The sequence below is a fragment of the Astatotilapia calliptera genome, chromosome 19 (assembly GCF_964374335.1).
Source record: "Astatotilapia calliptera chromosome 19, fAstCal68.1, whole genome shotgun sequence".
Lineage (NCBI taxonomy): Eukaryota > Metazoa > Chordata > Actinopteri > Cichliformes > Cichlidae > Astatotilapia > Astatotilapia calliptera.
The window spans coordinates 31,425,832-31,450,164 of record NC_137440.1 but is presented as its reverse complement, the minus strand read 5'-3'; the positions used below and the strand labels follow the sequence as shown (position 1 = coordinate 31,450,164).

At 43.3% G+C, this 24,333-nt stretch overlaps 1 protein-coding gene across 1 annotated transcript in view; it reads left to right on the top strand.

Moving 5' to 3' along the window:
* The window catches only part of LOC113012390 (ryanodine receptor 3), a 108,622-nt gene that overhangs the window by 50,038 nt on the left and 34,251 nt on the right, over positions 1 to 24,333 (top strand). Inside the window, exons 24-49 of the mRNA XM_080293840.1 lie at positions 1,038 to 1,141; positions 1,976 to 2,059; positions 2,376 to 2,535; positions 4,305 to 4,452; positions 4,703 to 4,905; positions 5,104 to 5,278; positions 5,594 to 5,802; positions 5,889 to 6,088; positions 6,194 to 6,260; positions 6,346 to 6,506; positions 6,600 to 6,765; positions 9,915 to 10,001; positions 10,123 to 10,349; positions 12,697 to 13,501; positions 13,834 to 14,034; positions 16,005 to 16,107; positions 16,666 to 16,797; positions 20,099 to 20,372; positions 20,482 to 20,596; positions 21,111 to 21,243; positions 22,357 to 22,460; positions 22,627 to 22,762; positions 22,984 to 23,170; positions 23,313 to 23,421; positions 23,511 to 23,631; positions 24,109 to 24,278. Coding sequence (XP_080149966.1) covers positions 1,038 to 1,141; positions 1,976 to 2,059; positions 2,376 to 2,535; positions 4,305 to 4,452; positions 4,703 to 4,905; positions 5,104 to 5,278; positions 5,594 to 5,802; positions 5,889 to 6,088; positions 6,194 to 6,260; positions 6,346 to 6,506; positions 6,600 to 6,765; positions 9,915 to 10,001; positions 10,123 to 10,349; positions 12,697 to 13,501; positions 13,834 to 14,034; positions 16,005 to 16,107; positions 16,666 to 16,797; positions 20,099 to 20,372; positions 20,482 to 20,596; positions 21,111 to 21,243; positions 22,357 to 22,460; positions 22,627 to 22,762; positions 22,984 to 23,170; positions 23,313 to 23,421; positions 23,511 to 23,631; positions 24,109 to 24,278 — 4,581 coding nt within the window. The remainder of the gene's footprint in view (positions 1 to 1,037; positions 1,142 to 1,975; positions 2,060 to 2,375; positions 2,536 to 4,304; positions 4,453 to 4,702; positions 4,906 to 5,103; positions 5,279 to 5,593; positions 5,803 to 5,888; positions 6,089 to 6,193; positions 6,261 to 6,345; positions 6,507 to 6,599; positions 6,766 to 9,914; positions 10,002 to 10,122; positions 10,350 to 12,696; positions 13,502 to 13,833; positions 14,035 to 16,004; positions 16,108 to 16,665; positions 16,798 to 20,098; positions 20,373 to 20,481; positions 20,597 to 21,110; positions 21,244 to 22,356; positions 22,461 to 22,626; positions 22,763 to 22,983; positions 23,171 to 23,312; positions 23,422 to 23,510; positions 23,632 to 24,108; positions 24,279 to 24,333) is intronic.

The following is a 24,333-nucleotide window of genomic DNA, read 5'->3' as shown; positions in this document are numbered from 1 at the left end:
CCACTTCAAGTTCTCCTGCTGTGTTCGTATTGTTTACTCTCTGCTCGGGTCTATTGTAAGTCACGGTTGCACAAGTGGTCAAAAAGAAGGCACGTCCAAATTTAAGTCGGTTATGGTTTCATCTGTTTAACTCCAAATTCTAGCTGATGGCTTTCTGGTTTGTTGTATAGTTACCACAGGATAACGCCAAAGTGACCTGTTTTGCTCTTAAAGGAAGGAAAAACAAGAAACCAGCAACAAGACGCAGCTCTTATGTCTATAATACAACATGAGAATTCTGCGCTAGCTTGTAAGCTTTCACTCTGTCCTCCTCCTCGAAAAATCTTTGATTTAGGACAAAGACAAGTCTGAGATTTGGTAAACAACAATAATAAACTAGTTTTATTGTCAAGGTTGTTTTTTTTGTTTTTTTTTTACATGTGGAGCGATAGCCAAGTGAGTTGGAGTCAGTTATACATGTGGTAGAGGTCACATAGCAGATAAAATAAACCTGTTTTTGCTATTTAGCACTGGTTGCATGTAAATATGAAAGAGGAGATTTCCCATAGTTCTTGTACTATTCACAAAAGAGCTGGCTGCTATTCATTGGACCCACGGAAACAGCTGCATATCTGTACACAGCCCTACATGTTTTCTTGGTAAACATCCACCATTGCCATGCCACCTCCTCTGAGCAGCATTGCCAAAAGGATTATTTGGCTTAAAGCGCAGCCTCGAGAGAGACGCATTACGCCTCTCACTCGGTATTCCTGCCATACAGCTCCCTGGCTCTGCCAAGAAAACATGCTCTCTTGTCCCTCTCTCATAACATGTTCACTAGAGTAGTCTAATCACTGCAACTAGTAGCACCCAGGACTTAAACCACATGCCCGCCCCCCTTGTTAGTTCACAGTGACAATGAGTTATGAGGCTGTGTATCTCATATGCATAGATCTAGTAGGACTTGATGTACATATGAATGCAGAGCTGCTGAACAGCAATGATGAGAACGTCAGGAGGTGTTTGATATGTGTGTTTTTTCTCTGTTTTCCTCACAGATAAGGGATGATAATAAGCGGCAGCATCCGTGCCTGGTGGATTTCTCCAAGCTGCCGGAAACGGAAAAAAACTACAATCTGCAGATGTCAACGGAGACTCTGAAGTACGGCGAACATGATGGATTGTTTTTGTCTTCATGGACAACACCTCTGTTATAAAAATAGCCTAAAAAACCATATCTGACATATTATTCTCAGAAAATGCATTTTCTTTTTTCGTTGGATTTAAACTATGAGGAATATCACAAGTTTAGCTAACAGTTCACTGATCTCATAGTAAAGCTGAAGCGATGACGTGCTGTAGTTTAGTTGTTAGCACTGTTAGGACTTCTTAGCTTTTCTTTCTCTATTGGAAAAACACACACCAGCTACAAGGCTGTGGGCATTCCCATCCTTGACAGAGGTTTCCGCAACGCTGGCTCCACGTGTAGGATGACCTGCCTGTGTTGAGATTGTCATGCCCCATTTGATGAATAAATGGAGTATCTATTGCTCTAGACTACCAGTAGTCCTCTCTTCTTTAGAGAGACCAGGCTTTCAATACTTACACAGAAATGTGCAAAATGGAGGGGTAGGGTTAAGGTGGAAAGGCCCATCGCAGGTGATTTACATAAATGCTCTTCGAATCAAAAACATAAATGCATGCCGTCATTAATCTTGATCTGCTGCTTTGGGAGACACATCTGGGTGACAGGGACGAGTTCCTGAAAGACATCAAACTCACTTTTACTGTCGCTCCGTCCGATCACGAGGTGTGATTCACTTGGCGCCCGTTTCGTTGCCGTGGGTATTGCTCGGTCTTTCTTGTGTAACAGATTAGGACACGCGTAATTTAACCCATCGTGCTCTGTTTGGACACATTCAGCAGCCTCTCTGGTTCTTTGCATATACTGTCAAATCAGTTTGTTGGTCACTGTGGTTATTTTTTTCCCCTGCAGGACTCTGCTGGCCTTAGGCTGTCGTATAGTTCACATGAATCCAAATGCTGAGGACTCTCTCAAAAAGATAAAGCTCCCTAAGAAGTAAGTGGGTATGATTATAGCAGCGATGCGAGCACACGCACTACTCATGATATCGATTGTACATCACACAATTGGACAGTAATGACTAGGCCGCTCTATAGTAAGACAGTAAGAGAAATGAAATGAATCAAAATATTTGGTAACCCAATCACAGATCATCCAAAAATGTCCAGCAGTATAAGAAATAAAGGATATTTATTGTGTTTACTGCCATAGAGATTCCCATCAGGCTGTAAATGTAACTAAACTGGTCCCTGTGGTTTAACTGTATCCATAACTGGGGGAAAAATTCCTTTTTCATTGTTTTTTCCTGTAGCTACATGATGTCCAATGGTTATAAGCCGTCCCCTCTGGACCTGTCCGATATCAAACTGACTCCAGGGCAGGAGCTGCTGGTGGACAAACTGGCAGAGAACGCTCACAATGTGTGGGCCAAGGACCGGATCAAACAGGGATGGACATACGGGATTCAGCAGGTATGCTCAAATCCACCAAAGAATCGACACCTTCGCCAGACATGTGAACAGCGCTGAGGTTTGGTTAGAAGTGAAAGACGAATAACAACCTTAGATCACTGTGAACACATCTAGGAAAACACATGCTTTAATGTTCAAATTTGATTGAAGAGATTTAAAAAAAATAGCTTCTCAGAGAACAGGTACATTCAAAAGCAGACATTGTTGCTCTAAAGTGCTTATGAGTGCATCCCTATAATCTAAGAGCAGCAGCTTTACATTGTCCAGAGGTCTGTACAAATTACTCAGCCAGAAAGTACGTAATGTTCCTGGACATCTGGTGCACGTCTGTCCGGTTGTTCAGTCTGACGTCACTAGCCGTGTCTGGGCCTAAACTCCGCTGCAGGTCCATATATCAAACGATCACTATGGCATTACTGAGAGTTAAAAACTGTCTAAAGTCTTTCACCTTTAATAAAATGATCAGCGTTCTGCTCTACCAGGTGTAACTATTGAGTTTAACATCCAGGCATCCATGAAAACGGAATTTATGACATTTAACGGAGTTAGAAGTTAGCAGGGAGTTAGCTCGCTAGCTTCTATCTAAATACAATATAGCATGTCCTGACTGCGGGGTTTTGGAAACAAATTAAAACGTACAGCTCTGTTATCACTTCCAGCATAAATGAAGACAGAAAACTAAACAGCAGTGACGCTTGTAGGGTTACTGAAGTTGGGCTAGCTGGTATATAATGATGTGCTACATGACCGCTAGCGACACAGCTATGTTAGCATAATATAAACAAGCTAACTTTTTTTCCACTCGATAAAAGTTAACGTGAGTGTTCTCGGTGGTCAGGAACAAATGTAATCGCATGGCAGGATGCTGTAAAAGGACCAAACTTCAGCCAGGAGAACAACTGAGATAATCCATCCACAATACGAGGTTAGTCATTCATATACTGCTGCATGGGCTGGGCTGTAGTTACATCCTAAGGTTTTAAAAACTGAGCTTAAATAAATGATTAGTGGTAATAAAAGCCGAGGGAGGTCAACAGGGATCACTGACTGTTTTAGGAGCTTTTTGAGATTAAATAGAAGAAAATACAAAACATTAAACATGTTAACAACACAAAAGCCATATTAAACGCTACTACTACTAACTACTTTAGACCCGGAAGTAGGATTCGTCACGTCATCACTGAACAACCGGATACAATGTGCTGGGAAAAAATGCTCAGATCAAATACAAATGCTGCAAAGAAAGAAACATCTGTTTTCTTAATATGTGGAAGAATACGCTACTTTTGCCTGCTCCCTTATTCACAAGGGGTTGCCACAGTGGGTAGCTCCGCATGTTTGAGTTGGCAAAGCTTTTTTATGCCGGACCCTTTTCCTGACAAAAGCCCACTGGGATTTGTGTCTCCTCCCGGGATCAAACTGGGGATCTTTTACTTGTCAGGGAATTGTGTAAACCGAAAGGCTGATTTTGTTCTATTTCAGCTTTGTCTGTTATCTTCTCAGTTTCAGACCAGTCTATAGTTCACTTGTGGATTTGTTAACTAATAAAGTAGTAATATTGGACACATAACCAGCTGCAGAGCTTCAGCTACAGGCTCATCAAACAAACCTGAAATAAATAAAAGAAAAAAACTCTAATTTAAATTCACAAATCTGCTTTACAGCTGAATGAAATCCCTTCATTTGCCTTTCAACTGGTGGGACAAATGAATGTTTTTAAAAAAGGCTTTAAACTTTAACATTTCTCTTGCTGCTTCTCCTTCGTGCAGGATCTTAAAAGTAAGCGTAACCCTCGCCTGGTTCCTTATGCTCTGCTGGATGAACGCACCAAGAAGTCGAACAGGGACAGCCTGCGGGAAGCTATCCGCACTCTGATTGGCTACGGGTACAACATCGAGCCCTCGGACCAGGAAGGCGGTGAGTTTCACCCATGAAAGTGTGCTAATCAAAATGCCCAGAAGTTCAAATTATACAGTGCATAATAAAATGCTCCTTACAAAGAATAAGGATAAAAAAATATGTCCTGATATGGGACTTTGCCTTCCATCTCCTTTCAGTTTAGAGTGAAAGAGAATAGCCACATGAAATTGCTGCCTTTACCTACAGCCACTGGGTTTTTGCAATTAATATTTCCATTGCTTCTTATTATTCTCCTTTCACCCAGCAGGACAAGTCTCGGAGCGCCTCAGCATTGATAAGATCCGCTTCTTTAGGGTAGAGAGAACGTACGCAGTGAAGACCGGGAAGTGGTACTTCGAATTTGAGGCCGTTACCGGTGGAGACATGAGAGTGGGCTGGGCCAGACCTGGGTGTAAGCCAGATGTGGAGCTTGGCACAGATGAGCTTGCGTTTGTCTTTGATGGATACAGGGTAAGCTGTCAACCAAATCTCAGTTAATCCCAACAGCGTATTGGTGAAGTTCACGTAGACTACTCGAAAAATGGCTTTCGCCCTTTATTCTTTCGTATTTAAAAACCTATTTAATTATTTGGTGTTAAGCTCATTTAAAGTAGTTGCTCACATTGTGTGTATACCATATGGTATTCCTTGTGTCTGTACTGTGCACAGGGCCACTGCCTGAACATGGGCAGCCGGCTGTTTGGGCGCTGTTGGCATGCTGGGGACGTGGTGGGCTGCATGATCAACATGGAGGACAAGTCCATGATCTTCACTCTGAACGGGGAGATCCTGATCACCACCAAGGGCTCTGAACTCTGCTTCACGGACTTTGAAACTGAGGATGGTGAGAAAGAGCGTGTATGAATGTGGCTGTGAGGAGCTGTTGAGCACACGTCCTTGCCATCCTGCCCTCATCTTTTAAAGCCTTCACATGTAGAGCAGAAGGCTTTATCCCAGAACAATCATGGTGGTGATATAAGTTAAAATTGAGCGGCTCCCTGTGTGGAAATCAGCCGTATTTGAAGTGCCACTTGTAAATTGCCTTTTGCAAAAGCTGCATTGATGTTCCATCCCTCCTGCCGTGTATTCTTAAAGACTTCTTTCTCTCCTCCTCCTTTGCTCCCCCCCTTTGTCTTTATGTCCTTTGTCTGTCCTGCAGGGTTTATTCCAGTGTGTAGCCTCGGTCTGTCGCAGGTGGGTCGTATGAACCTCGGGAAGGATGCTAGCACCTTTAAGTACTACACCATGTGCGGCTTGCAGGAGGGATTCGAGCCATTTGCCGTCAACATGAATCGAGAGGTCACAATGTGGTTCAGCAAGCGTCTGCCTACTTTTGTCAACGTGCCGAAGGACCACAACCACATTGCGGTAAGAAAGAAGAAACTGTGAAATTGTTAAAAACGATTGAATTGGCCTAGACGATGAACGCGAAGATTGTCATCGTTTGTTTGCAGGTAACCAGGATCGACGGCACCATCGACAGCCCTCCTTGTCTCAAAGTCACCCACAAGACGTTTGGGACACAGAACAGTAACGCAGACATGGTGTTTTGTCGTCTGAGCATGCCTGTGGAGTTCCACTCCGTCTTCAAGATCAGCCCTGTGGTGGACATGAACGGTGTTCATGAGGAAGAAACCCTTAAAGTCAAACACAGGTGCTGAACTTCCCAAAACTGTGACTTTAAGCTCTTTTGCGAGAAAACCTTGAATCCGACATGTTATCTGCTCGCTAATGACTTTTTGAATATGGTTTCTGATAGATATCCACTGAGATCTGTGAGGCACAGCGATGAAAGTAGACGAGTGGACTACAGCAGCATCACTACGGTACAGAAGAAACGTCTGTTTGCAGCTGCAAAAACTAAATGCGTTTTCATTTTTGGCTAAGTCTCTCTTCTCTGTTTTGTTACAGTACTACCATTCAGTGAGGGTCTTCGCAGGTCAGGACCCTGCCTGTGTGTGGGTTGGATGGGTTACTCCTGACTACCATTACTATAGCAACAACTTCAACCTCAGCAAGAATCGTACAGTGACTGTAACCCTGGGCGATGAACGTGGGCGAGTCCACGAGAGGTGACGCCCTCTGTGTTCATATGTAATAAATGCTGACGATTATTTTTAATTACTAACCTTGTAAAGATTTTTATATATGCTTATTACTGACAGCGTGAAGAGGAGTAACTGCTACATGGTGTGGGGTGGTGATGTCACCAGCACTTCCCACACCTCCGGTCGCAGCAATGTGGATCTGGAGATCGGCTGTCTAATAGATTTGGCCACTGGCCTATTGACATTCACCGTCAATGGCAAAGATATCTCTACCTCCTACCAGGTACAATACACACAGCTGTGCAAGCAAGAATATAACTATTGCTATGTTTCTCTATAATTAAAAGTATCTAGTGTGATGGGTGCAACCCAAAATAACTATGCTACCGAACTAATAAAAAAGTAAATTTACAAAACTGTGCAAAAGTCTTGAACCTCTTCATCAGTTTTTTATATTTTGCTAGGAAAATAGAAATAAGGTGAAAGATTGAATGGAAATACAAAATATGGGGCAAAAACAGAGTTTGTACAATTCTAATGAGCTTGAAAGTCAATATTTGACACAACTGCCTTTGTTTTCCAACACATTTCTAAATAGTCTTCAGGAATGGTCCTGCAGGCTTCTTTAGGACATTCAATGATTTTCAGATGTTGGCTCCCCTTTGGTAAATTGTAAATGGAAAGTTATATTGTCTTTGGACTGTGGGAGGAAGCCGGAGTACCCGGAGGGAACCCACGCAAACACGGGGAGAACATACGAACCCTGGCCTGATGGTGGACTTGAACTCAGGACCTTTTTGAAGTGAGGCAACAGTGCTAACCACTGTGCCACTGTACTACAGTTAGTGGGGTTAGGTTGATTGGAAACTCTAAATTGTCCATAGGTATAGATGTGGGAGTGAATGCGAGTGTGAATGGTTGTCTATGTGTTAGCCCGGCGACAGACTGGCGACATGTCCAGGTGTAGAGCTTTTATCTACGCTTTCTATGCCTATTCACGTGCATCAGGGGCAACTTAGTGCATTTAGCAGGAGTCATGGATCGACCGACCTGACCTGCTCTACCGTAGCTTCTTTTTACTCCCAGTATGATCCCACTCTGTTTCAAAGTTGTTAAGGTTCGGGGAGGCCAGTCAGTGACCGACGGCATTCCATTGTGTGTTTTTCTATCCAGGTATGCTTTTACTGCTTTGGCAGTGTGTTTGGCATCATTGCGATGCTGAAAAATTAAACCGTTGCCAATCAGATCCTTTCCAGATGCTATTTCATGCTGGATCAAAATCTGACAGCACTTCTCACAGTTCCATCAGTTTTGACAAAATCCACAACACCACTGACTGACATGCAGCTCCAAATCAGACAGAGCTTCTTCTGTGTTTTACAGATGGCTGTAGACACTCACTGTTGTACCTCTTTCCTTACCTCCTCACTACACATTGACGAAGATTTGGAGAAAAACGTTCTTTCCATAAGACCTGTTCTCACTGATTTACATTCTAGTTCATATGTAATGTGGCATACCTCAGCTTTTCTTCTCGTTTTCCTTCCTTAAGAATGAAAAAGGCAATCTTGTGCCTGTCAGACTGTGTTGTTTTTTTGTACATTTTGTATATATATATTTTTTGAAGATTCAAGGAAAAAATTACATGTTTTTGCAAAAGGCTGCTAGTAAAAATGTCAAAGATACAATTTAATATTCGCTCTTTTTGTCTGTTACGTGAAGACACAACACTTGTTCGTCCCTTGAGTTATGTGTTTGTTATTGCTTGAATGATTCATAGGTTGGAGTGAAGTGTTAACTTTAAAAAAACCCAGAGAACTGTGACGCAAAACCAATTGAAAACTTTAAAAGAACATCTGGCTCATTGGAAACAAAACTGTGAATTTGGACATCAATTTCAGGGTCTGCAAGTGCAGCCATAAACAATTCCCATCACTCCCACTTTTGAATCACCCTTTGAATCACCTGAATACCTGCACATCACCATTGTGCCCTGGAAATGCTTCCACGAATGCTGCTGTTTGGTCTCTGTTTATCGTAGTTCTCATCATCACTGATGGTCCTTGACAGTGTCATGGCGACAAAAGTTTATATTTGATGATGATAGCAAAATCACAAATGTGCAAGTGGTCAGAGCTGGATGCTCAAGGAGAGAACCATGAGGGGCATGGGGAGCAGTTAAATTTAATAAATCAGGTCAGTTTGTACACTAAGGAGCTTGGAAAGAAAAGCGTCTGGACTTCTTTAAGTTGCTTGAAGACGTTTTACTTCTCATCTGAGAAGCTTCTTCAGTTCTAGGGTCAAATAGTGGAGAGTCCCAGATTTAAGCCCTATGGGAGTGACCCCCAAGAGAGACATGGACCCCCTGATGATCCTCTACCTAATCATATGAGCCAAGGTGTGAAAATCGGTGTGGGTCACAATCAGCCAAGGTTTTGGGTGAACCCGCTGTGAAACCTAGCCCCACACAGTTGGTGTCGTAAGCCACTGCATCTGTTCAAAGATGTTCGTTCACAGTGGACATAGATGGCTTCTTTCACTCTGTCCTCGAAAGAGTGACCTTTGCCCTTTAGATGCAGATGGATAGCTGGCTCTTGTATGTTGTGCCATATGTTTATGAAGTGGCTGTTTGGTCTCTCCGATGTAGAGGTCTAAGCGACTTGAGCGAACTGAAGAAGCTTCTGAGAGGTGAAACGTCTTCAAGCAACTTAAAGAAGTCCAGACGCTTTTCTTTCCAAGCTCCTTAAACTACGATGACCTGGATGATTGAGAACCTTCACAGACATTTTGTAGAGTTTTATGGCTTTAGTTGTGGATCTTTTTTGGTAACAGCTTGTAAAATGATTTATAAAGGATATCAAGTCTTTTGCGAAGAAGATGCATGCATGCATTAATATCCTTATTCTTCACTAGCCTAATATTGGCCATGCATATATCCCTGCGTCTCCAGTTTAATCTGATGACCTTGAGAGTAACTTAATTTAAGACTTAATTTAAGACATATTTACTGAACAGAGAAGTGACTGTGCATCTTGTTGAATTGTGGACTTGTTGTTCAGATGTCCTCTCAAAAGTAAATCCCAAAATAATCTTTCAGAGGGTATAATCTTCTTACGTTCTTCCTCACTGAAATTCTTTGAGACTTCACACAGTGCTGACTCATCACCGACACTCTTAAATGTTCATGTGTACTCACTCACACACACACACACACACACACACACACACACACACACACACACACACACACACACACACACACACACACACACACACACAGGCAAACTAAACTGCACTAAGTAGGAGAGTTTTCATGATGCATCATTAAGCTGCTTTCCTTAAGTCACGCTTTCAAGCTCCTTCTCAAGCTTTTGATATTTACTTCCTGTTTGGACCTTTTGTTTGCTTTCTTTTCACTTTTCTCTGTTCCAGGTGGAACCAAACACCAAGCTTTTCCCCGCTGTGTTTGTGCGACCCACCAGCCCCAGCCTCTTTCAGTTTGAACTGGCTAAAATAAAGGTGCGTGGCTCCTAATTTTACTTTTCCATTACAACAGGCTTACTTTTGTGTCTGCAATACCATAGAAATGAATGCTGTGCTCAGACAGGATTCCCATCAGCTGTCTCTGTGTGCTCTCCAGAACGCCATGCCTCTGTCATCAGCCATCTTCAAGAGTGAGCATAAGAACCCGGTTCCACAGTGTCCGCCCCGACTGGATGTCCAGACCATAAACGCCGTGCTGTGGAGCCGCATGCCCAACAGTTTCCTCAAAGTGGAAACGGCCAGGGTTAATGAGAGGCATGGATGGGTGGTTCAGTGCGTGGAGCCCCTGCAGATGTTGGCAGTGCACATACCTGAAGAGAACAGGTGTGAAACAAGGCTTAGTTCGCTTATAAGTTGGATTTGTTACTTTTTAAAGCACACTAGTCAATGCACACAGTATCTTAAATGTTTAATCTATACAGGAAGTTTCAAACCTTTTTTACCAAGGACCAGAGACAGCATGCAACTGCCTGTTGTAACACAACTTGTGTTCTTTATTCTTAAACAAAAGATGTACTAAATACTGATCTGCTAAGTTCTTTTTGTTTTGTGATCAGAACAAGGCTAACTGTTTTGCCCCATTTCTATTTTCTTAAAGCTAATTTCCTGTTTCATCTAGCTTTATTTTTAGCTTAAAGTAATGACAGTGGTATTCATATTCTCATTTAACTCTTAAAAAAGACAAGCTTCCTGTAACCATCAGCACACATTGCAATAAAGTGATTTAGTCATATTTTATTTTTTGGTAACACAGTAAAAATTTTTTTAATCTCAACAGTCACTCAGGATTTTCTGCTTTCCTCAGTTTTGTCGCTGTGTATTAAAATGTCCTCGGCTATAAGCTGTTAGACAGACAAAACAGGTTTGAAGTTGTCACCGTGGGCTTCGCTAAATCATCGTGCTGATTTTTTAACTGTTTGTGACAAGTGTATTAAGCAACCAGAAGGATTAAGGGACGGGGAGTTTCAAGTTATTATCACCTTCCATTCTGACGTATAACTGTTAAGATTCTGGCCACTGAACCTTTAAAATTTAAGAGCAAGACGTGAGTTTAGAGTGCAGTGCCATTAGCTATGACTAGCAAACTTGGTTAGTAACCTACATCGCATAAACACATGATTCTTAGTTAATGGTAAGCAACAAACCACCAATAACATAACTAATAAATTACTGTAATTTCACCACACAGTTATCCATATTTTCTGTCAGACAGAAAAGGCACCAACAACACAAAAATGGTTGAGTGACTCAGATTAGCTAGCATGAAGCCTAGCGGCTAGCGGGCAGCCACCTGGGAGTGAAAGCAGCCATGCTCCTCACAGTTAGTGTGAAGGGGGGTAAATTAGCTGTAGAGGGAAAAATCATTCTAACCCTCAGCTGTGAAAGCCTCACCCAGCCGGGCAAGTAGGCAGCTAAGTTTGTGAACACAATAACTAGAGAATGAGGCGATGTAGGGTTTTCAAATTGATACCATAACAATAATACCATATCTGTTAGAAATGTCAGGCAAATTTGAATCTCAGTAACCTTGAAGGTCAAGTTTTCTGAAAATCTTGTGATGCGATAACTAAAGATGTAAGTCACCTTGGATTTTCACATTGATTGGAGGTGAGGAGTAGTATTTTTTTATACCAGGTTGTAAACCTTCCATGGTAACGTTGGACACTTTAAGACTGGGTTTTATTGAGAGTCACTCACCAATGCTGGGCAGACAATGTGTGATTTTTTCAGTCACGTTATTCAGCTCCTGCTCAAACTGCACGATTGACTCGCAGGGGTTAGAAGTTCATAGGTCACGATGCAGGTCTCACACTATACGGCCCGATGCTCTGATGCGACCCGAGTGCTCACACTGTGCGTCCATAAAAATGAAGGTTATAACAGAAATTCTGTCGCTCGCTCTCTCCGTCTTTCACTCACACAGACACACCACCACCATCAGCTTTGCTAAATTGCTAATGAAAAACATGATCAGGCAGCTGTGATTGAGCAGCAGTGTAGATCCAACTATTTTCACGGTTGTTGTGGTCGTGATCATTTTGTGAGGCCACATCGAAAAGGCTCGGATGAGCCAAAGTTCTACAAGTTGTGCCTCCATCGCTTGTGTCCAGATCACACGCTGCACAGCCGCGCTGCGCCGTCTTTTTCACCGACATTTGTGTTTGCGTGTGCGCAGTGTGACAAACTGCGGTGACACCCTCACGACGGTCGCGAGGATTTCAAACAGGTTTGAAATCCTCGCGACCAAGCGATTGATGATCGGGAGCTGGTCGTGAGGTGTCAATCGCGTCTCGTTACCCCACGTATACTACACGATGCACGACGCACGATGAAGGCCAAAATCGGGCCGATCGCCAAAACGGTTGCACGACTCAAAATGGGCCAAAAATCGCACAGTGTCTGCCCAGCATTATGGAGACATCTTTAATGACCATTTCAAGTCCAACTGCACTGAACTGGCTTTACTTTTTAGTTCTAGAGGATGCTGCTTGAGAATTTCACATTGGATGCTGTCACATGTAAAAAGCAACTTACTGGCTTGAAAAAAATCCCCAAGATAGAAAAATATGAGTTTTTAAAGTTTCTCCCTGACCACCAAGTAGACTAGATCACAAAATTCGTGTTATGAACCATCATGAATTCTGCTAACTCTTGCTCTTTTTAATGAAAGGTGCGTTGACGTCATGGAGCTCTCGGAGCAGGAGGACATGAAGAAGTTCCACTATCACACCTTGAAACTGTACTGTGCCCTCTGCGCTCTGGGAAACACTCGTGTGGCCCACGCCCTTTGCAGCCACCTGGACCAATCACAGCTCTTGTACACCATCGACAATCAGTACCTGTCTGGCACGTTACGCGAGGGCTTCTACAATGTTCTGATTAGCACCCACCTGGAGACAGCCAAAGAGGCACGACTCATGATGAAAGATGAGTTCGTCATTCCTGTCACGGCCGAGACACGCTCCATTCGTCTCTTTTCTGATGCTTCTAAAAAGCACCTCCCGCCTGGGGTGGGGCTTAGCACCTCCCTGAAACCACGCCTAAACTTTACCCCACCGTGCTTCATCAGCACCAAACGGGAGCATCTGTACAGTCCCCAAATCCCACTGGATGCACTGAAGGAGAAAGCGATTTCGATGTTGACAGAGGCTGTTCAAAGCGGAGGGCACCACATCCGAGATCCTGTCGGAGGATGCGTGGAGCACCAGTTTGTTCCAATCCTGAAGCTCATTAGCACCTTGCTGACGATGGGTGTGTTAGGAAGCGAGGACGTTCGTAAGATTTTACTGCTCATTGACCCGAACGTCTTCAAAGAGGCAAGAGAGGAGGGAGCCACGGGGGCCACAGACAAAGAGGGACTAACAGGGGCAGAGGAAAAGGCGGTGGAAGCTGGAGAAGAAGAGGCAATCAAAGAGGCTCAACAGCCAATGGAAGGACTGCTGGAGAAGAGGCTGCCAGAGCCGGTTAAACGACAGGTGATCGTGAAAACACACACAATTGTATACACAACAGACAAATAAAAATAACCAAAACATGTGAAATCGATGCACATTGTAATCTTAAAGTGACAATCCACAGCTACGAACTAACCACACAGCTGTCCTCTCAAATGCTCCGTAACTGCTCTAATGTAATAGGCCCGTTCAGAGATCAGCCAAACATGAAATAGCTCCGTCTCGTATCGAACAAATGATCTCACGAGTAAATATCTCTCTTTAACAAGTGGGATAATGTGAAGCCATAAGGCATTTCGATATGTTTCTGTCATTCTTGATAACTAACACCTGTTTGTGTGCCTCCTCTCCAGATGTGCGAGCTGCTTCACTATTTCTGTGACTGCGAACTGAAGCACCGTATCGAGGCCATTGTGTCCTTTTCTGACAGCTTCGTGTCCAAGCTGCAGTACAACCAGAAGTTCCGCTACAATGAGCTGATGCTGGCCCTCAATATGTCTGCTGCTGTTACAGCGAAGAAGACCAAAGAGTTCAGATCACCGCCTCAAGAACAGGTGAGAAGAAGCACGCCGGGTCTAAGCCAGCGGATCCCAAAGTAGGAAGTAAAATGCAGCATTTCGATCACTGACTGGCCTGTTCCAGTTTAGATGATTATCTTTTACAGCCATTCTGCTGTAGATTTACTGCTGTGTTTGGGATTGTTATCCTGCTGTATGACAAAAAATTTGTACAAGCTTTAGCTGTTGGAGAGACGGCCTCACATTTGACTTTCAAATACTTCAGTACAGAGTTCATAGACTTTTTCCAGCTACACAATTTCTGTAGCTGCAAAACAAAAGCCAAATCATCTCCCTCCACCGCCATGCTTGACAAGTGGTAAGAGCTGTTATGTGCTGATATGCTGTGTTTCATTTGGCACTGTGCAATATGGCCAAACATCTCAATGATACACAGTGCATAGAAATCACAAAAGTATTCTCCTGATTTGTTCTTTGTAGAGAGAAATGGCTTTCTTCTTGCAGCTCTTCCAAACAACCCTTACTTGTTCAGTCTTTTTGTATTTATAGTGTCATGAAATTGAACATTTACCACAAGGCCTTCTGTGAGCATTGCACATCTGAAATTGGGCTCAATTTTCTTGGATGTCTTGAATGTTTGCTGCTACTGAATAATCTTAATCACTGCAGAGTGATTGACTTCAAACTGTTTGGAAATAGCCTCGTGGCTATTGGCTATTGCTTCTCTAAGACCATTGGTGGTCTAAGGCATTGTGTTAACACACACCTGAAATCTCCAGACTAGTAAACATCTGCCTACTGATGATCAATGAGTTGAGTGTGTTTGATTAACAGCACCTAGCTGCCACTAACCCTCCTAATCCCAAAGGAAACAATAAGGGTGTGTTTAATTTTTCACATTTTACCTTCATTTGTGTTCAATTGAGACTGTTTACCAAATTTTAAAACCCGACACTCACCAGATTATTCCATTTTTACGTTAAAGCATTAAAAAAGAGGTGATGTATTGCGCTTCTCCACCACAGCACCACTTTTCATCTGTGCCGGGGCTCCCTCGTGACAGCTTTACCCCGGCAGTTGTGTATCTCTGCTAATGGATTTCTGACAGTGCGCATATCTCCCGAGTGATCGTAGTGACGCTCGTGTGACGCAAGTGTGCAAAATAGCTGCAGAGGGTAAATGGCAGTAATTGTGCATCATTTAGAGAAAGAATAAAAAAAGAATATGTGACTCTGTAATAACTCAGTATACGGAAAACCTGCAGGCTCATGGCTTCAACTGATTGGTCAGTACCGTTGTTGTCTGAATACGTGACTAATTTGAGATTAATGTAGATTTTGGTTCAGTTCTTTCTGCCTCTTTTAGCCCAGAGAGAACCAGAGCTGCTTCTGGCTCCTAATGTTTCATAAAGCTCTCTTCTTTGTCTATATGTGAGAGTGTGCGAGCAAAGCTTCAAGGCAAATTCATTCCTCTTGGTCTTGGTTTGATGGCATTGCTTCCCCGGGAGGGCACACTCATCTGCACAAGAGTGCACATACATAGAGCATTTCTTTAAGGTCACGGCTGCAGACAGAATTCAGTGCAGCACAGCTCGTTTAATGGCTTGTCATGGTGTCCTTCGGCCTGTTAGCGCAGAGAGAGAATTAGCCACTCGAGCTGCGTTTTTTCTCTGTGATTCCTGCAATAACAACATTATAACAAAGCTGGGATAGTCTCCAGCCCTGCACAATGTACTACAGTAATTTGTATATAGAATAGAATAGAATAGAATAATCCTTTAATTGTCCCACAAGGGGAAATTTGGTTGTAACAGCAGCCAGAAAGACACATATACAACAAACAGGACACGGAACAGAAACATACACAATTTTTCTTACTTATTTACATTAAGGACAATGGTTACTATAAACAGAGTACTGTACAGTTATTAAATTAAATAAAAATAACTAACTATGCATTTTTTTGTATCTCTATGCATCTAATTTGAACATTTTCCCACATTTTAGATCAACATGCTGCTGAACTTCAGTATGGGAGAGGACTGCCCGTGCCCTGCAGACATCCAGGAGGAACTCTATGATTTTCATAATCAGCTGCAGCTCCACTGTGGTGAGATGCAGCTCTTGCAAAAAACATTATGAACCGCAATGCTAAACTGTTTATGTTTATTACAACACATATATCATCATTTTGCAACATGATGCAGCAATGTTACATTTCCCTGATTGCTTTTAGAATTCATTACAGTTATTTTACCGAGGCAGCACAAGCCGGCATTATGGCTGATAATGTAAGAATAATAAACAAAACAAACATCCTTATGAAAAATGCTTTACGTGCACATATTTCTTGGCACTGTTAGCTGCCGTTGCGTCGCCATCAGCAAAATTGTGCCTGTACTTCATGAGATGTTTCTTCCTCTCTCTCTGCAGCGCTTTCTGCCAAGGCAGAAGATTTGAACGTTCGCTGCTTCCGCAATTTCTCTGACATCTTGATGTTTTGATAAATAATTGAATCGCCCTCCCTTCCGTGGTGCTGCCGATCTAATGGCGGCCTCACCTGCGCAAAAAAAACAAAGAAACTTTAAATTGCTAAGAAATAAGAAGAGGGAGAGTTGTCCTGCGCATCATGCACATTGTGGTTGTTTTTTCTCTCTGTGTAATGCAGGAATCCCTATGGAGGAAGATGAAGACGAGCAGGATACATCGATTAAAGGTCGCCTCCTTATGCTGGTGAACAGGATCAAAGGCCAGGCGCACAAAGCAGAGGAGCCCACGAGGATGGAGCAAGCTGCACCCTGTGAGGAAATCACCGCTTTCATTGCACTGCATGAATGATGGAGCTGTGCCTACTGTATCGTTACACCTGAACGTGGTTAAGAGCTAACGATGATGCGGATTAAAAGTTAATTAGTGAGCAGGGGAACAACAAATTTGAGGAATATGACTGCAGAAGCATACCGAATCACAAGTGGAAGCAGTTTACTCTTAGGATGTGTTACTTCATAGTCAAGCTGTCCAACAACAAGAAAAAAAGGTGTCCTTGAGCAAGACATGGAACTGGTTTGGTTTGTTGTTGTTGTTTTCCCATAAAAGCACAAGTGCTGAGCTCACGCCTTGTACATTTAGTCCCTGCTACATTTTGCTCGTTCATGGCCTTGTTCACCTCTTTCTGTACAACCTCTGTGTCTCTCTTTGTGTTCCTGGCACAAAAGAGAGGGCAGAATTAACAGGAGATGTTTCTGTATTGCACTTCTAGCGCCCTCAGTCTGCCGCTGCCACGTGGACTGATTCACTGGGTAGCAGTCATTTCCATTTCAATTTCCCTTCAATTTCATTATGGAAATATGCAGCCTGGTGGAGCAGAGAGGCTTCAGAGTGAAGAGGATCCTGTGTCAGCCGCTCCGGGAGATGAGAGCGGGGAAACGAAGGGGGAAAAAAATCCAAAATCGTCAGCGATAAAACTCAATGCTTAACCTGATTAAACTCACAGACACGTGCAGACTGCATGAGATCGAGCACAAACATAGCAACACAAACGTTTCAGTAGCAGGTCCAAATAACGGGTGTGCCGCAAGAGTGCAACTGCGAGATGTGTCTAATTGCCTCTCTCAGGGATCAGGGACCACCACTGAATGTGAGTGACCACAAGTTCTTATTTAACTGGGCAAAGTTCTGTTTAGAGTTGGATATTTTGTGCTTAAAGACAAATTGCACACTTAGGCCAGCCCTAAAGCATCCCTACTTCACCTCTCTAATGGTGACCATACTGTAACCTGCCCAAATAATCATCCTGTGTTCAAAATATCTTGAAACATCATGAAAGTGCCACAGACAAATCACATATACAAATATGATAGATCTCTTAAATGGTATACCAAGCACGGTTTTCCTAGATGTTAGGATATTCAAATGGCACAAGAAAAAAAGATTCGATCCACTGGTGTCGTTGCTGAATGATTTTAGTGTGGACCAAAGTTGTGGACCAACTGACCGTTGTCCTCATCCCTGTTATCGTCCCTCTTTGTGCAGTTAATACAAAACTGAGCTGGCTCGTGCTTTGTTCTGTCCTTTTATCATACACTGATAAGCCACAATAACCTTCCAGATGATCAGCTGCATTTCCACAGAACCTCTTGGGCTATTTTGTGATATCCACTGGGGATTTAAATGACCATGGATGCTTGTGTGATGTGTTTAAAACAATCTGTAGTTGACTGATACTTTTCAAAGTAACATTCACATGAATCCCAGCAGAGTGTTGCACTGCAAAGAAACAATACTTTTTATTCACCTCACCTGTAAGTGGTTTTAATGTTGTTGTGTATATTATGTGTCTGGGATTGTAGATAACGTTTAAAACTAGATATATGCTTTAGTGCAGCAGTCTCCAACCCCTGGACCGTTACTGGTCCATGAGTCATTTGGTACCGGGCTGCGAGAGTTGAGGCTCGGGTGTGAAATTTATCGTTTTTTAACGTTAACTCGGTTTCCCGGGGTCTTTACCCGTGTGTTATGAATAAATCTTTTTTTTTTGGTACCAGTACTGGTTTTATTTTGTTGTATTTATCCGCGACACCTTAAAGGCCGCTCCGTGAAAATATTGTCGGACATAAACCGGTCCGTGGCGCAAAAAAGGTTTAGTGTGCTTTAGTGTCTACGGTTTGTCATTTGTTGGTGTGTTTCCTTTTAAGTGGGTTTAGGCTCCAAGGAAGTAGTAGGACACCAAGTGAAGAAGACACCTATTAAATTTTGGTGCTGCGATTCAGGCTGTAACTGCTCTTCATCACGTCATCTCTCTTTCTCTCCTGGAGTCCCTGAAGATACAGATGGCTCCACTGTCTCAACCATTATTTCATAAGAATGAAGTAAAAGGAGCACAGAAGCTGTTTGGTTTAGTTTATCCAGTAGGAGCATTTAATGGTCAGATATGAGGAGATCTGTGTGTGTGTGTGTGTTTCCGTCACTGTGACTCTGGATAGTCCAGCTTTCTTTACTGGGGCGTAGTAAGGGAGAAAGTGGGAGAGCAGTATATTTAACAGCAAAGCAGGCAGTGACTGTGTTTGATAGTGTGACAGAGTGCGAGTCAGGTGCTTGCTGAGAGAGGAAAAAAAATGTCGCTTCTTAATCTCGAGCTTTTGCATCTGCCCTTTCTCTGACACCCACGCAGCTCTCGGCAGCAGGATCTGTTACTGGTGCCATCCTGCTGGCTTCCCGCCCATCTCACAAAAAACCACAGACGCACACCCGTGCACTGACTGACAGTCTGCTGTCAAACAGTCTTTTGAAAACCAAGAGAACCAATCAACCAAACAGACACGTGGTCTTAAAAACGCAATCACCTAATTGCAGTACTGTTAAGGAAATCAACTGTGTGTTAATGACTCCATCGTTTATGGTACCGGACTGTTTAATTGATGTTTTTTCCATCCTTTGTGTGTTCATAACCATAAAAAAACAAACCCACACACTCTATTGATCCAGTTTTAATGAAGCCTTAAGAGTAACCCACATATGAGCTGTCCAAACAAATGTTTCCTTTTAACCGCAAAGAACTATTAAAACCATATCCTGTTTCCTTCTTTATTCTTTACATAACAGTGGATCTTTCTGCCCCACTGAAAGTGTGGCTTTGGCATAAACTAATATTTTTCAAAGATTAGCTCATGTGACACAAGCATCCAGTTTTTTGTTGTTGTTTTTTAAAGCCACGTGAAGACTTCGATGTTGCCGTCTTTTTTCTTTCTTCTTTCTGTTCTTAAGGTCTTATTTGCCACATGGAGCAAGTTCTTTTGTTCAATATTCAAGCGTCAGTTGTGAAAAAGAAAGCACGCTGTCAAGTAGGCAGGTTAATGGAGGGAATTTGTGCATTAATGTGTGCCTACTGTATGTTAAGTGCCTCTTGTTGTGACCCCAGCTAATGGGAAGAGGGTCAAAGTCAATGTTCCTTTCAAGGCCCGTGATGTACAATAAGGATGTCGAAACGATACAGCGAGCGCTTCTGCCACGGCGAGCCTTTCTCTGCTTTGCTGTTTAATACGAGGCAATCAGCTTGTTTAATAAAAGGAAACTGAGTCGTCTTTGCTCGTGTTTATTTCCAGCCAATCTGAAAGAGCTTATCTCTCAGACCATGGTCAGCTGGTCCCAGGAGTGTCACATCCAGGACCCTGAACTTGTTCGCAAAATGTTCAGCCTGCTGAGGAGGCAGTACGACAGCGTTGGAGAGCTCCTCCGAGCCATGAGGAAGACGTACACCATCAGCGCTGCCTCGGTCCAGGACACCATCAACCTCTTGGCCTCCCTGGGCCAGATCAGGTCTCTGCTGTCAGTTCGAATGGGAAAGGAGGAGGAAAAGCTCATGATTGATGGACTGGGGTAGGTCATTCGACTCGTATGGAACTGATTTAGATAGAAAAACTGTTTTTTTTTTCTTTCAGCAAACACCTAAATATTCAACGTTTGCTTCTTTTCATGTGCTTTTTAGTGACATTATGAACAACAAGGTCTTCTACCAGCACCCGAACCTGATGAGAATACTGGGCATGCACGAGACTGTCATGGAGGTCATGGTCAATGTCCTCGGAGGAGACAAGTCCCAGGTTTAACATCTTCTGCTTTACCCACATGGAGTCTGTAGCACCATCTCAGCAGAAACTGTGTTTTAATCCAGTCTTGCATGCTTTCCTTTGTGTGTAAAGCATGGTCACAGAGCAGGTTTGCATTAATGAGGACGTGGTCCTGACTACGCAGAAGGGCAGAAAGGGCAGACTGAATCGGGCTGGCTTGCTGGCAGCGTGTGACGATGTCAGGCCTTTTACGCATCAATTAGAAGCCGAGACATGCGGGGGGAGTTTAGAGTAACACGCATGAAGGAAGTCATTACTGTAAACTCAGTTCCCCAGAGTGAAGCAACAGTTTCTCCAAAACCACTTATGATCAGCTGCTTTTCGAGGGACACTTCTGTATCCAGGGATAAAAGTAGTCATGTCCACTCATAAAAGCATGGCTGCTGCCTGCAGTCATTTCAAAACTTTAAAAGATGCAGTTTACTCTTATTAATATCCAAGTGAAGACATTTGAGCCTCTTAGGCTCTGTTTTATCCTACCCTTCAGGAAATTGCCTTTCCCAAGATGGTGGCCAGCTGTTGTCGCTTCCTGTGCTACTTCTGCCGGATCAGCCGTCAGAATCAGAAGGCCATGTTTGACCACCTCAGTTACCTACTGGAGAACAGCAGCGTGGGCCTAGGTGGGTACAGCCATGTTTAGAACAGGAGTGTAGTGGTTTACACATTCGTGTAACAAGTGAAAAATCCTCCGGTTTGGTCCCAGTGTTGTGGCAAAAAGTCATTTCTGACATTTCTGTGCTTTTTAAATATTGATTAACTTTATTTATATTGGTAAATACACTAGTGAACCGGATTAATGAAGGGGTCATATATAAAATCTAATCTAATCTAATATGTGAGCATTACGTGATGTATGACTTTATGACTCTACATTATGGTTCCCACATTATAATCAATGTTGTCCTTTTTGGTCACTTAAAGTATATTTATAAAACTGGGATGTCATATTTGTTACATTTTTCTGATAGAAAAATGATAACTGTATAGATAACAGTCACTCAGCCAAAAACCGTTTGCAGCTTCTGACAGGAATATTCTTTCTGGCTCAAAATAACTTAATATCAATTATTTATATTCTTTATCAAGTGACTTATGCCAGTTTAAATTCCCGCTATCGCTTTTTGGCAAATACCAGGAGGAGACACACATCCCTTCCTAGTTGCATCAGGAAGAATATAAGAAAACAATCTGCCAATCAGAAACAAGCTGACCTGACCACTGTGGCGACCCCTTTGTGAATAAGGGAACAGCTTAAAGTAGCTACGTGGCTGTCGAATTCTCTGAAAGGAGCCAAAGGCCTCTTTCATTTCAGCCAGAGGATATGTGAAAGCTGAGCTGTATGAACTAACAACTCATTGAACTTATGTGTGTGTGTTTGTTCGCATGAACGACTTCACTTATTGCTCATAGGTTACAGCAGGTTATTTAGTACTACGGGGAAAAAAAGCTAAAAAGGAAACAACTCTTGTGAAATCAAACAAGCTGTGATATAAATAATGTACAGTGCTATGTTATGTCCTAGTATGACTGAATTGTTCAGTGCAAACTGGTAAGAACCCTAAAACTAAGGCAGGTTAGCTTCCTGTTACATTTTAAAAAGTGGAAATAGCACCCCCTGCTGTTTACACATTATTTTGAAAAGCACACGTGGGCACAGGGTAGCTGTCTGAACAGTAAGACACAACAAAAATGACACTAACTATCTGAGCCTGTGTGGGTGGATTGTGTTGCAGCTTCGCCAGCTATGAGGGGCTCCACTCCGCTAGATGTGGCTGCTTCCTCAGTGATGGACAATAACGGGCTGGCTCTGGCACTTGAAGAACCTGACCTGGACAAGGTGAGTTTAAGTCACTGTGTAGTCTTCCTGCTTGATTCAGAGAGAAAGACAGTTTGGACTTGAGGACCTATACATGCATATTAAGAAAGAGATACCTACGGTAAGACCACCAGGGAGGGAATGCACAGATTATTTGAGCTACATGATGTGTGTAATGTATCTTTAGGTGGTCACCTACTTGGCTGGCTGTGGTCTTCAGAGTTGTCCAATGCTTCTGGCTAAAGGTTATCCAGACATTGGCTGGAACCCCATTGAGGGAGAGCGCTATCTGTCCTTCTTGCGGTTTGCTGTCTTTGTGAACGGTATGTCTGCATTTATTGGTTTCTCCCTGATTTCATCTCTCACTTGTTCTGTCTGTTTATTCTTGTGCCGCTCCTCTCTTTAAACGCACAGAGAAACGTAGCAGAGATTCAAAAGAACTGCCGTCACTTGCTTAAGGCGAAGTCTACTCAGATGTTGTCTACTCATGCTGAATGGCGAGCATCTCTATTCTTGCACGTATCCATATATGTTCGTGTTGCAGGCGAGAGTGTGGAGGAGAACTCGAGCGTTGTGGTGAAGCTGCTGATCCGTCGTCCGGAGTGTTTCGGACCTGCTCTGAGAGGAGAGGGAGGGAACGGTCTCCTGGCTGCCATGAAGGAAGCTATTAAGATCTCTGAGACGCCCGCTTTGGACCTCCCAGGCTCCGTCCAGGGAGTTAGCTCTGATGTGTAAGCCATAAAAATCAAGCAAATCTTGTAAAATCAATGCCAAGGCCTTAGCCTTCAGATTAACTGCTTTAACCAGCCCCTGTTGATTTGTGTCTTTGCTTCAATGCCCTTAAAAATGTTTCTGCTCTTTTCCCACTGTTAGGTCTGGTGATGGTGACGATGAAGAGGAGGTGGTCCACATGGGCAATGCCATCATGTCGTTCTACTCTGCTCTCATCGACCTGTTAGGACGTTGTGCCCCTGAGATGCATGTAAGTTTCTTAGAAAGTGTCACAGGTTGTTTTTCATGGAATTGCTTTGTTGTATTTTCCTCTGATTCACTTGCTTTTCCCGCCTAAAGCTCATCAACAAAGGGAAAGGCGAAGCTCTGCGCATTCGTGCTATCCTGCGCTCTCTGGTGCCTACTGAGGACCTCGTGGGAATCATTAGCATACCGCTCAAAATGCCCATTACTAACAAAGGTACTGGCTAACAACGTGACATGTGAGCATGTGCATGTTACAGCATGTCACACACAGCGATTCCCAAACTATGCACGTTCAGTGCAAGGCGGAAAGTTATCGATTTCACTGCTCATGCCTTTTTAATCAGCGCGATGCTTTACCGCATGCTGCCGTGGCTCTGAGTGAGCCAGATCATTTCTATAGCGGGCTGTCTTGCTCTATTGATTGATCTGCTTAAGCATGGCAAGACTCGCCTCTTAAATTTGCTGCTGTGAGCATTGCCACACAAGCTTTGTCAGCAGGCCAAGAACCAAGACAACGAGTCAAGGGTCCAGAAAAACTGCTGCGTGCGTGCGGCCTAATGAATACGCATGGCTCTCCTAATTAGAAAAGACTTTCCATTATGAAGTGCATGCTGTTCCCTGGGTATTTCACTGCTTCATGCTTGCGTGGATCACAAAACTCCTCTTTGTTATGTCTGCTTCAAACTCCTAGATGGGTCAGTGACAGAGCCGGACATGTCGGCGAGCTTCTGTCCGGACCACAAGGCCCCCATGGTGCTGTTTTTAGACAGAGTGTATGGCGTGGAAGCCCAGAGCTTTCTGCTTCACCTGCTTGAAGTTGGCTTCCTCCCTGACCTGAGGGCTGCTACTTCTCTGGACACGGTAGGCGCAGCTGATAGCAGCGTAGGAGAAAAGTAATGAGTAGCCAGCCACCGTA